At 48.2% G+C, this 13,066-nt stretch overlaps 1 protein-coding gene across 10 annotated transcripts in view; it reads left to right on the top strand.

Moving 5' to 3' along the window:
- Nucleotides 1-13,066, top strand: part of GREB1 (growth regulating estrogen receptor binding 1) — a 161,376-nt gene that overhangs the window by 136,502 nt on the left and 11,808 nt on the right. For 9 of the 10 annotated variants that reach the window (XM_063648957.1, XM_063648955.1, XM_063648958.1 and 6 more), the window contains 5 exons: nucleotides 5-636; nucleotides 2,637-2,739; nucleotides 6,895-7,053; nucleotides 8,703-8,845; nucleotides 11,665-11,826. In XM_063648957.1, the coding sequence (XP_063505027.1) occupies nucleotides 5-636; nucleotides 2,637-2,739; nucleotides 6,895-7,053; nucleotides 8,703-8,845; nucleotides 11,665-11,826 (1,199 nt within the window). The remainder of the gene's footprint in view (nucleotides 1-4; nucleotides 637-2,636; nucleotides 2,740-6,894; nucleotides 7,054-8,702; nucleotides 8,846-11,664; nucleotides 11,827-13,066) is intronic. The other variant, XM_063648963.1, reaches the window with a different exon arrangement.

Genomic DNA, 13,066 nt, shown 5'->3' with positions numbered 1-13,066 from the left:
TCAGGTTCAGCACTCGGTGGCGAGTCCTCGGCTCAGCCCACAGCACTCCCCCAGGGAGAGCATGCCAGGTCGCCCCAGCCCTGTGGCCCCGCAGAGGAGGGCAGAGCCCCTGGTGAGAAACAGAGGCCCCGGGCAAGTCAGGGGCCACCGTCGGCCATCAGCAGGCACAGTCCTGGGCTGACACCCCAGCCGGACTATAGCCTCAAGACCGGCCAGAGGAGCGTCCAGGTGTCGGTCACCTCGTCGTGCTCCCAGCTGTCCTCCTCCTCGGGCTCATCCTCCTCGTCCGTGGCACCCGCTGCCGGCACGTGGGTCCTGCAGGCCTCCCAGTGCTCCCTGACCAAGGCCTGCCGCCAGCCGCCCATCGTCTTCTTGCCCAAGCTCGTGTACGACATGGTTGTGTCCACTGACAGCAGCGGCCTGCCCAAGGCCGCCTCCCTCCTGCCCTCCCCCTCGGTCATGTGGGCCAGCTCTTTCCGCCCCCTGCTCAGCAAGACCATGACATCCACCGAGCAGTCCCTCTACTACCGGCAGTGGACGGTGCCCCGGCCCAGCCACATGGACTATGGCAACCGGGCCGAGGGCCGCATGGACGGCTTCCACCCCCGCAGGCTGCTGCTCAGCGGCCCCCCTCAGGTGAGTGTTGCTTGCTGCCCCAGCACAGCCCTGGACTGGGGGGGTCCTCACACTCCCATCTGGAGGGCAGGCCTGGGGGTGACCGCACCCATGTCTTCACTTTTCACCCTTCCCGTGGTGGAATCTTCTCCGACGGCCTGGGGTGGACCGGAGGGAGGAGGGCAGGACGCATCTGCCACTCAGGGCTGGTGGCGTCCATTCCTCCCCTGTGTGATGTGGGGGGTGGAAAGGAGACTTCTCTGGGTGTATCAGATTACGGTTCCTCAACCCACGTCATCTCACTCGGCCACTGCGCGTGTTCTCTAACAAATAGAAACAAAACTCTGGGTTCTCCACTGGAAGGTTTCGGTGAACCACGAATGGAGAGCTAGGGGTTCTGTTTCCCTGTCTCAGCCTTCCTGCAATGCATGGTGTTTCCTTAACAACAAAAGTCCATTTCACCTCTCAATGGCAGAATCTCTTGTGCGTAAGCATGTGGGGAGGAGGAGGGCTGGGGACTGGAATCTGCTCTTTGGAACAGAGCTGGGCTTTGGGGCTGGGATGCGGTTCAGTATCCATTTGTTTCTTAAACTTGTAGAATGAACAATATTACTTTTTCTGATTTAAAAAGGACAAAAGAAAATGTTTCTTACCAAGGAGTCTCCCTTCTTCCATACCCTCACACTATTGGATATTATCAATTTAAAATTGTTGTCTCTTTGATGGGTGAAAGATAATACATTACAGTTTTACTAGTAAGATTGACATATTCTTGTATTTTTTCTGGTCATTGATACTTCTTTTTCAGTGATTTTCTGGTTTTTCTTATTTGTTTTTCCTTTAGGCCATTTGACTTTTTATTGTTGATTTGCGGAAGTGCTTTAGATATTACAGATTTTTGTCCTTTGTCTATCATCTGTATTGCAGATATTTTCTCTGAAGCTTCCTTGTGGTTGGGTGTCATATTTTCCTCTATAAAGTTAGTTATTTCCATTCATTGGCATTTGCTGAGTTGTAGCATGAACCAGGCATTGGGCTCAGTGCTTGGAAAGCACATCCCTGGAGTGGCTCTTTTATTTATTATTATTATTATTATTTATTATTGTTATTTTTCAGACAGAGTCTCGCTCTGTCACCAGGCTTGAGTGCAGTGGCACGATCTCAGCTCACTGCAGCCTCCGCCTCCTGGGTTCAAGTGATTCTCTTGCCTCAGCCTCCCGAGTAGCTGGGACTACAGGGGGATGCTACCATGCCTGGTTAATTTTTGTATTTTTAGTAGAGATGGGGTTTCACCATGTTGGCCAGGATGGTCTGGATCTCTTGACCTTGTGATCCGCCCACCTCGGCCTCCCAAAGTGCTGGGATTACAAGCGTGAGCCAGGAAACTCACACCTGTAGTGGCTCTTTATACAGTGGTACAGGGAGGGTACTGGGCCAGACCATGGGTACTTCTCAATCAGTAATAACCAAAATGAACTAAGATTAATAGGAGGTATGCTAGCCGGAAGCTGGGCTGGGGAAGCAGGGAACTCTATGTTACAGGAAGCAGGAGAAGGAAGAAGAAGAAAGTTGTTCTTTTCTTGGGTTTAGAAGGAGAAATATGAGAAGCACTTTTTTGTATGTCTTATACAATGAATTTTGCTGTCTTGTGCAGACATATGGATTAAGACAAGCAATTTGCAAGATTCATAAGACATGTTTATAGTATCCTGTTTTTTTGAAGCAGCTTTCTTTGGCTTATGATAAACTTCTATTTCTAACAGCTTAAAAATGCGGCTGGTTAAAATCTAGAGATGCATTTGCGACGATATTTAAGCAGGAAGGCCTTACGCTCATGGGAGTCCATTTGTCCACCTGCCACGCTTCTTCCCTTCAAATATCTTTGCATCCACGGGGCTCTCATTTTAAAGACAGGATCTTTAAGTGAGGCAGATGTCAGGAGCCATGCCAGGTGTTCAGCTGGTGCCTGGCACGCGGATGGGGCTTCCTCACTGGGGGTTTTAACTCCTGTACCTTTACAGATCGGGAAGACAGGCGCCTACCTGCAATTCCTCAGTGTCCTGTCCAGGATGCTTGTTCGGCTCACAGAAGTGGATGTCTATGATGAGGAGGAGATCAATATCAGTGAGTTATCTGTTTGGGGATATGTGGGCTTGGAACCACCTTCATCACTTTCTCAAGTGACTTTAATTTTATATTTCACTTTCTAGATGGAATTCTCAGATTCATGATCAGACTCATCCCAAGGACCTTGTCGGGGGTGCTATTTATCTTGTAGTCATTTTTTCTCAGTATCAGGCCTTTGCTGTAGTGATACAATTATGATTATTAGCTGACTGTTTACTGAGTACCTTCCACATGTGGAGCTCTGACCTGGATAGTTTGCACAAGTTACCATGTTAATTTCCTAGGCCCGGGGTGAGATAGATGTTCCATTTTCCTGATAAATCACATGCTTGGGAGCCCAGCTGAGTAGTGGCAGGGCTGGATGGAATTAGATTTGACTGCTGCCTCTGCAAAGCAGACTTACCCCTCAGGAGAGGTTTCCTGCTCAGGTAGCTGAGCAGGGAGGTCAGTGTCTTGGGGCAAACTAGAAATATGTGAAATGTGGGGAAAATCCTGTTCTCATTTCCAGAACAGAGTTTACCCTGATTAAGGTCAGCTTCTTTTTGAGCACCACTTTTGTGATCATGTAAAATCACCTCCCCTGTTTCCTCCTCATCCCTCCTCCCAGTGGCTCATAAACTTGGTCTGGTCAATGAATCTGCTGTGCTGGGAGAGAGAGCTTGTCAGACGAGTCCTGTCTGTGTTGTGGAGAGGTTGCTGGCCAGCTGCACCAGTGTCTGAAGGGCGCTTGGTGAGATGCTGTCCGACTGTGCTTCAGTTTTGACTTGGAGAAAATTTGGAGTCAAGGAAGTCGGTCCAGCCCTCGGCCTTCCCTCCCAGGAAAGGAGAGGCTCTTCAGCTGGCTCTGAGTTTTCTAAGGTTTCCCCACAGTTTGGAACCATATTTCAGATGAAGTCTGCAGCCCTGCTGAATTTGTCTCCTTGCTTTCTTGGACATACCAGTGATAAAGACAGGATTTGAACCCAGTTTGTTCAGTGTTAAAGCCCATTCTTTAAATCTTATCTCTTTTGTTGAATAGGGATAATTTCTGTTTATAGGGTTTTATGGGGATTAAATGTGACACACACAGAGCACCAAGACTTTTTTTTTTAGACAAAGTCTAGCTGTGTTGCCCAGGCTGGAGTGCAGTGGCACCATCTTGGCTCACTGCAACCTCCACCTCCCAGGTTCAAGTGATTCTCTTGTCTCAGCCTCTGGAGCAGCTGGATTTATAGGCATGTGCCACCACGCCCGGCTAATTTTTGTATTTTTAGTATAGACAGGGTTTCACCATGTTGGCCAGGCTGGTCTCAAACTCCTGACCTCAAGTGATCAACCCGCCTCAGCCTCCCAAAGTTCTGGGATTACAGGTGTGAGCCACTGTGCTTGGCCAAAACCTATTAAATACTCATAGGCATTTCTCCCCTGCCTTCCTATGGACATGCACTCTGCCCATGTGTGTACTATAGTAGGACATGTATTTAATATAATCAACATGTTTTATAATTTGAATTGGGCCATCTAGATTTTTCTACCTTTTAGCTGACAGACATTTAGTAAGCACCATAGACTACAATGATCACCATGTGAGATGAGACATGGCAAATGGAAGAGTGTGGTTTGGGCTACGAATGTTGTTGGCATCAGAAGGGAGAAGCCCCTGGGCTAGAGCACTCCGAGAGGCTTTCTGTAGGTGGAGTGACAGGAGCTGAGCCATATTGGCTGGGGGGCATTTAGATAGAGGCAAGAAATGAAGCTATGCAAGTTTTGCTGGCATTGGCCACCAGTGTGGGCACCTGGGGGGATGGTGCTGGGGTGAAGCACAGGACTGAGGTCCTCTGGCCGGAGTGGAAGTCAGACTTAGGGACAGGAGAGCAAAGCCATTCTCACAGCAAACAGCACAAGGCTGTTCCTCTGGATGGAGATAGCTCTGAATGCACATTCTTGCTCATTAGAACAATCCTGAAAATGGAATATGTGTCAAAAGCCTTGCAGATACAATGGGGTTTCCCAGCAGCCCACGGACTCAGTAACAATTCCACTCCGAGCACCATCCTTTGTGCACGTTTAAAATGTAGTCATGTATAATGATGTTTTGGTCAACAGACTGCATCTGTGTCGTTGGTCCCATGAGATTCTAGGGGAACTGAAAAATTCCTGTCACCTAGTGATATCGTAGTCATCAGAATTTGTGGCAAGAGGTATTACTCAAGTGTTTGTAGTGATTCGGGTGTAAATTAACCTGCACTGCCAGTACTATCAAAAGTCTAGCACATACAATTATGTACAGCACATAGCACTTGATAATTATAAACAACTGTTACTGGTTTATGTATTTACCATACTTTTATTATAGTATACACCTTCTACTTATTAAAAAGCAGTTAACTGTAGAACAGCCTCGGGCAGGTCCTTCAGGAGATGCTTCAGAAGAAGGTATTGTTCTCATAGGAGATGACAGCTCCTTGAGTGTTGCTGCCCCTAAAGACCTTCTAGTGGGACAAGATGTGGAGGTGGAAGACAGTGATATTGATGATCCTGATGCTGTAAAGGCTGGGCGAGTGTGTGTGTGTGTCTGTGTGTGTGTGCCCGTGTGTCTGTCTGTCTGTCTATCTTAGTTTTAACAAAAAGTTTTGAAAGTAAAGCCGGGTGCCGTGGCTCACGCCTGTAATCCCAGTACTTTGGGAGGCCGAGGTGGGCAGATCACTTGAGGCCAGGAGTTTGAGACCAGCCTGACAAACGTGGTGAAACCCCGTCTCTACTAAAAGTACAACAATTAGCCAGATGTGGTGGCATGTGCCTGTAATTTCAGCTACTCCCCGGAGGCAGGAGAGTTGCTTGAACCCGGGAGACGGAGGTTGCAGTGAGCCGAGATGGTGCCACTGCGCTCCAGCCTGGGTGACAGAGCAAGACTCTGTCTCAAGAAAAAACAACAACAACAAAAACAAATACAAGTAGAAAAATTAAAATATTAAGCTCATAGAATAAGGATATCAAGAAGGAAGACATTTTTGATCAGTTGTACAATGTGTTTGTTTTAAGCTAAGTGTTATTACAAAAGAGTTAAAAAGGTTATAAAGTAAAAAAGTTATAGTAAGCTAAGGTTAACTTATTATTGAAGAAAGAAAAATATCGTTTATAAATCGAGTGTATTCTAAGAGGAGAGTGTAAAGTCTCCAGTAGTGCATGGCCATGTTCCAGGCCTTCACATTTGCTCACCACTTACTCACTGACTCACCCGAACAACTGCCAGTCCTGCAAGCCCCATGCATGGTTCTTGCAGGTTCTACATAAAAAATGGTTCTACATTTTTTATACCGTATTTCCCCCATGCCTTTTCTATGTTTAGATACACAAATTCTTTTTTTTTTTTTTTTTTTTTGAGATGGAGTTTTGCACTTGTTGCCCAGGCTGGAGTGCAATGGCGAGATCGCGGCTCACTGCAACCTCTGCCTCCTGGGTTCAAGTCATTCTCCTGCCTCAGCCTCCCGAATAGCTGGGATTACAGGCACCCACCACCATGCCCAGCTGATTTTTGTATTTTTAGTAGATATAGGGTTTCACCATGTTGGCCAGACTGGTCTCGAACTCCTGACCCTAGGTGATCCACCTGCCTCGGCCTCCCAAAGTGCTGGGATTACAGGCATGAGCCACCACGCCTGGCCAAGATACACAAATGCTTCACATTGTGTTACAATTACCTGCAGTATTCAGTGCAATAACGTGCTGTATAGCAAGCTTGTCCAACCCACAGGCTGCATGTGGCCCAGGACAGCTTTGAATGCAGCCCAACATAAATTTGTAAACTTTCTGAAAACATTACGAGATTTTTTTTGCAATTTTTTTTTTTAAGCTCAACAGCTATCATTAGTGTTAATGTATTTTATGTGTGGCCCAAGACAATTCTTCCAGTGTAGCCCAGGGAATCCAAAAGATTGGACACCCATGCTCACAGGTTTGTAGCCCAAGACCAGTAGGCTACGCCACATAACCTAGTGTGTAGCAGGCTGTGCCGTGTACGTGTGTGTAAGTGCACTCTAGGATGTTAGCACAGTGACAAAATCGCCTGATGTCGCATTTCTCAGAACGTATTCTGTGTTGTTTAGTGACGCATGACTGTAAATCATTTTCACTTCCTATTTTGTCACATCTATGTTTCTACCAATCTTGTAGACCTCAGAGAAGAATCTGACTGGCATTATCTCCAGCTTAGCGACCCCTGGCCAGACCTGGAGCTGTTCAAGAAGTTGCCCTTTGACTACATCATTCACGACCCAAAGTATGAAGATGCCAGCCTGATTTGTTCGCACTACCAGAGTATAAAGAGTGAAGGTCAGACTTTGAATCTCTCATTTCATCTTCCAGAGTGCATGGGCACAGCCTCTTAAAGGGATGAGCTGGATTTTGTTAGGCATGAAATCAGGTGGTGACGAATTAACCTGCCATACCTAGTACAGAATTGAGGTCACCACCTCCCTGTATAAGGAAGGGAGGAATGCAAAACCTGTGAATTGAAGAGTGTTGCTCAGGAAGTACTAAGTGACGATGATGACACCCTTGCTGATTTGTCACCGTTGGAATATTCTGAAGGCTGTGGTTAATAGAGGATAAAAGATGTGTATGTTTACTTATTAATTTGGAATTGTCAAAATGAGTACACATGTTCACCTCTCCTCCCCCGGCGTCTTGATTTTTCCCTCCCTTAGGGATCCCCAACATCCATGGTGTGCTGGCACTGCAGTGTACCAGGGCCATTGCGATTATAAACTTAGACTAGAAAAGTTTGGTAAATGCCTTGAGAAAGGAAATGACTGTATTAGTCCGTTTCACACTGCTGATAAAGACATACCCCAGACTGGGTAATTTATAAAGAAAAAGAGGCTTAATTGACTCACAGTTCCACGTGGCTGTGGAGGCTTCACAGCATGGTGGAAGGTGAAAGGCACGTCTTACATAGCAGCAGGCAAGAGAGAATGAGAGCCCAGCAAAAGGGGAAACCCCTTAGAAAACCATTGCATCTCGTGAGACTTACTCAGTACCATGAGAACGGTATTAGGGAAACTGCCCCCGTGATTCAGTTATCTCCCATCAGGTCCCTCCCACAACATGTAAGAATTATGGGAGCTACAATTCAAGATAGATTTGGGTGGGAACACAGACAAACCATATCAATGACCCACCAATCTCCATTTTAAACCAACAACTTTATTGTCCTTGCTCTCAGAATAGATCCCTTGCACTGAGGATCCTTCTCATAGGCCAGTCTCTAATGAACGCTGAGTGTTAAAATCTTAATCAGCGAGGTCATTTGAAAAACAAGCAGGGGCTGGGTGTGGTGGCTCACGCCTGTAATCTCAGCACTTTGGAAGGCTGAGGTGGGTGGATCACCTGAGGTCAGGAGTTCGAGACCAGCCTGGCCAACATGGCGAAACCCCGTCTCTACAAAAAATGCAAAAATTAGCCAGGTGTGGTGGCATGCACCTGTAATCCCACCTACTCAGGAGACTGAGGCAGGAGAATCACTTGAACCTGCGAGGCAGAGGTTGCACTGAGCTGAGTTTATGCCACTGTACTCCAGCCTGAGCAACAGAGCAAGACCTTGTCTCCAAAAATTGAACAAAAAAAGAAAAACAAGGGGCAGTTCATCTGCATTCAGAGCTGGCATGTTAAGTTGGCAATCGATTTAAATTGTTGTATAGTGGATCTTTACATAGGTGCTGATGAAATATTTTTAGTCTACAGTAAGACATGATATGGACAGTGCCTTAATTAGTTTATTCCACTGACACTTTGTGGTCCTTCGTTGTCTCCTTTGACCAGCTGTCACGTCAGGGCCAAGGGAGGTGAGAGGCAGTCCTCCCCAACCAGACAGAATCCTGTTGTCTGGTCATTTTGAGCATTTTTGGTTTCTGTTTGAGCAGGCAGGGGATAATGTTTGCTTTGCTCCCTGCTGCTTTTTAATCCTCGGGAATTTGGTGCAGACAGAGAGATGTCCCGGAAGCCGGAGGACCTTTATGTGCGGCGTCAGACGGCACGGATGAGACTGTCCAAGTATGCAGCGTACAACACTTACCACCACTGTGAGCAGTGCCACCAGTACATGGGCTTCCACCCCCGCTACCAGGTAGGCCCCAGCAGCTTCCCACCAGGCATTTCACCTTGGCCCACATCGTCCGTTCCCCTGCTTTCTCGCGCTTTCATTCCAGAGTGGGAGATAGAGAATTCTGGAAGCCCTGGCTTCCTGGTCTGCTTGCATCCTCCGTTCCCTTCAATTGTCTGTGAAATGATTGCTGGAACTAGAGCACCATGGTTCTCCTGGGGTTGTGTGTTTATCAGTGGCCAGGTTACCTGACCGTGGAGGTGGTCGTCATCTTTAGGTCCCAGTGCTTTCAGAAGTTAGTCCAATGCAGCAGATGCTCACCAGGTGCTTATTCTGTACCAGGCACTGGGGGTGCAGAGCTGAATCAACTGTGTTCCCATCCTCCATGCTCAGTCTAGGAAGGAGATGTGCACATAAGCAAAACCTAATGATATGAAGCAGGCAAAAGGAGTACTATGGTTGAGGCACAGAAATCCATTGATAAGAGGAGGAATTTGCATTTATTGAGCACCTACTGCATGCCAGGCAATGTGCCTAGGCACTTTTTATATATCAGTCTCTCCCAACCTTTTATGCAATAGAAAATATTTATCCTGGACACATAGAAATGGATAAGGCTCCTGACCCAGGGCTCTGGCTGCCTCAGGCCCTGGTGGGTCACCTGAAGCCACACCTGCAAGCCACTCAAGGTGCGCTGGATGGGAACTGTCCTGTCTAGTGTCCTATTTACTTCACACTAAAATTTCATTGTCCCTGTTTTATAAATGAGGATCCTGTTTGGGTGGGGAGCAGAAGAGAGAAGATTTGGAAGAATTAATAAGAATTTGCTAAGGGGCCAAGAATTAATAAGATGAATGGAGAGGGACAGCATGTGTGGGAGAGGGGAGATGGGGTTTCCAGGGGATGGGAAGTGATGTGGGTTGGGTGTTTCTGGAACCCAGACTTTGGGGTGGGTACACTCAGCCATGAAACTCGGAGGGCAGGCAGTGGCCAGACCACAAAATGCCTGGTGGGTACTGTGGGGAGGAACGAGGACTCTTTCAGTAGGAATTCCAAGTGGAGCCCAGTGTGGGCAGAGCCGTGTTTAGACTGGTCTCTTAGTCCCATGGAGGTGTATGGAGGGCCTGTGAGGCTGGTTATTTATAAACAGGAGAGAGGATTTATTTTACATTGAATATTTCTTTTCATTTCAGACCCAAGCAAGGGAGAGAGGGGCGGAGGGAGAGAGCCAGAGTTGGTGGGAGCTAGTCAGATTCCTGGCTGGGGAGCAGAGGCATGTAGGGTAGCTGATGTCCTGGGCTGCTTTCAGAAAGGCCCGAGGCAAGAGCACTGGCCTCTCTTTCCATCCCTTTTGCAGAGGGAAGCAGCCCCTGTCTGCCTGGCCTTGAGCTTGGCTGCCGGGGACGCAGTACTCATTGTTTGAGTATGCAATTGTACTGTAGATGAAAGAAAGGACATACGAGCAATTTTTGAGGGTCAAAATAATCAGTAATCCCATTTGTTCCAGATAAACTCTCCTAATGTTTTGTTTCTTGGAGATACAGTTTTTCTTTCAAGGCAAACAAAAACATGCGTGAAAACATGTCCTTACTGAAAGGGACTGAAGGGTGTCAGTCCCCACTCATCCCTGTCAGTGTCAGGAGGGGGTGGTGCCATCAGGACCTCTGGCTGCATCAACAGACACCAGAGCGCAGAGGAGGAGGAGAGGCAGCCGGCTGGGCTGCGCCTGGCCTGTGTTCTCGGGGTGCGCAGGTCTGGGGGCCACAGTGGAAGAGGAGCATGCCTGGGATGGTGAGGGGGCTTGAAACCAGCTGGTGCGGGTGCAGAGGCTGCGTGGCCCCCTGGCTGCCGTCTCCATGTGGCCTGCACCTGCTCGTTCTGTTTTCTTTTTCTTTGCCTCCCAAGGCTCCCTTGACCTTTTTTATGAAACTGCCTCAGTGTGTCCTCCTTAACTGCCTCCCCCAGTCAAAATCCCTTTCTCCCTCATCTCTGCTCCCAAAGAAAGGGCTCTGTGGGTCTAGAAGAGCCATGGCCGAGATTAAAGCAGTGTGTGCTTGTCTGCCTCCTCCCCTGCAGATCCTGGGATGCATGCATAGCACATGCTAGGAGGGGATGTCAGTGGGGAGGGCCGTGGGTCGATGGGGTCCTAAGAGGATGTTCAAGCTCAGGGCAAAGCTGGGCTGGAGGTCACACCCAGAGCAGCACGTGCACAGATGTGAGATGTGAGGCTCCTGGAAAGTGGAGGCTGGAGGAGGTGACTAAGGGCACAGCCAGACTTGGTGACTTGGTGACAGAGCCCAAGGTCTCTGAATGTCAGTTTTCACATCTGTAAAATGGGGATAATGACAGTACTGCTTTGTAGGATTGTTAATCGCAGCACACAGGACAGAACGGTGCCTGGCGAGCCGTGTTATGGGAGTGTCCAAGCATATGCAGCTAGTGTTAATATGCGATTGCATGTAACTATGATGGAAAAATACATTTATTAGAATTAAAAATGAGCTCTGTAGCATGAATGCTTGAGTTGGTGACCCAGAACAGGGCTCTGGTTCAAAGCCACGGGGACCAGAAAGCTTGATGCCTGCATGGCACAGCTGGGTGAGGCCCCATGCGGACTGAGGATGGGAGCAGGCTCTCGCCGTGGGTGTGTGGCCTCGGGCATGCTTGCCCTGTCAACAGACCTGGGTGTCTGCACTTTGCACTGGAGTCACCCCGTGGGTTTCTTGTGCTGTAGGGAAGTGGTGACTGTGAGCTGCACATTGTCACAGCAGAGTGGGCCTGGGGTCTTCTGGGAAGCAGGCTGGACTCTGACGGCAAGCTCTGTCCTTTCCCCCACACCCCAGCTGTATGAGTCCACCCTGCACGCCTTTGCCTTCTCTTACTCCATGCTAGGAGAAGAGATCCAGCTGCACTTCATCATCCCCAAGTCCAAGGAGCACCACTTTGTCTTCAGCCAACCTGGAGGCCAGCTGGAGAGCATGCGACTGCCCCTCGTGACAGACAAGGTACTGGCTCAGAGACCTAGTGGGGCAGATCCAAGTGGCTTCAACTGGGGACTGAGCCGGGGACTAGAGACAGAGCTTCCTGTGAGGGAGTGCAGACACTGATACAGGGACTGAACTTGGAGGAGGCTGGTGTCGCACACGGGCTCTGGAGTCACTCCAATTCAAGCCTCAGCCTTGCTCTACCATTTACTAGTTTTGTTATTTGAACATGTCACTTAATATCTGCAAGCCTTGGTTTCCTCATTGTAACGTTGGACAGTAGCAACTTGTAAAAGCTTGTGGTGAGAACTGTTTGGAAAAACTGATGAAAGGCCCTAGCTCCGTGTCCGGAAGATAACAGGAGCTGGGTAGATGTTCATCCCCTCCCTGTCTTTTCTTGAATGCTCTGCCAGGTAACATTTTGCATAGGCTTAGGTAGATAGGACAGCACAGTGAATCCCTAGGGCCCATTACCAACTCCAGCAATTGCTAACTCATGGCCAGCCTTGTTTCATCTGTCCCTCTCTCCTCTTCTGCTTTCCTGTTTTGTTTGGAAGTAAACCCTAGACCTCAAATCATGTCATCTACCTACACATATTTATACCCATAGATATAGATATTTCAGTGTGTCTCTCTAAAAGACACATTTCCTTTATCTTTTGAAGAGATCGTTCTGAATGTTCCATTGTCTCTCACCATTCTTACGGAGATGCTCCTTGTAGAGCTTTTGGTTTGACAGTGCTCACCTGATCGCCTCCGAGTCATTTGGCTGCTCTTTAACCAGCCCCACTCAAGGCAGGCCATGTGGAGAAGCTGCTTTTCCTTCTCCAGAGTGCTAGGCACCTGTGGAGTTGCACCTGGCCTTTCAGACCTAGCAGCCTGTTATTAAGCAATGAAAATATTTGTAATGTACCCAAGAGGACTTCATTGTTAGGTACCTCCTACCACGGGCTGGGGTTGGGTGTTGCAGTGAAATTCCATGGGTGAAATATGAGAGCTGGGGTTTCTCCACCACTCCACTCACCTTCCAGCCTTCCTGGCGGAGCTGGCCATGAGCACCAGCTGCATGCACAGTGTTGTGGCAGGTACTTTGAGGAATTCAGAGGGAGCAGAAGGCCTAGTTCTGCCAGATGAACTTACTGTTAAAGAAGGAGTTGAAGAAAACAGTTATTTACATAAAAGATATAACAACCCGAGTGGATAGCTAAGCTCTATGGGGCAGTGATTGGGGGGTGTTGTGCGTTCATAGTGTATGGAAAAT

This window comes from Pongo pygmaeus, chromosome 12 (genome assembly GCF_028885625.2).
Source record: "Pongo pygmaeus isolate AG05252 chromosome 12, NHGRI_mPonPyg2-v2.0_pri, whole genome shotgun sequence".
Taxonomy (NCBI): domain Eukaryota; kingdom Metazoa; phylum Chordata; class Mammalia; order Primates; family Hominidae; genus Pongo; species Pongo pygmaeus.
Note: the sequence above shows the minus strand (reverse complement) of the source record. Positions and strands in the feature narration are given on the sequence as shown.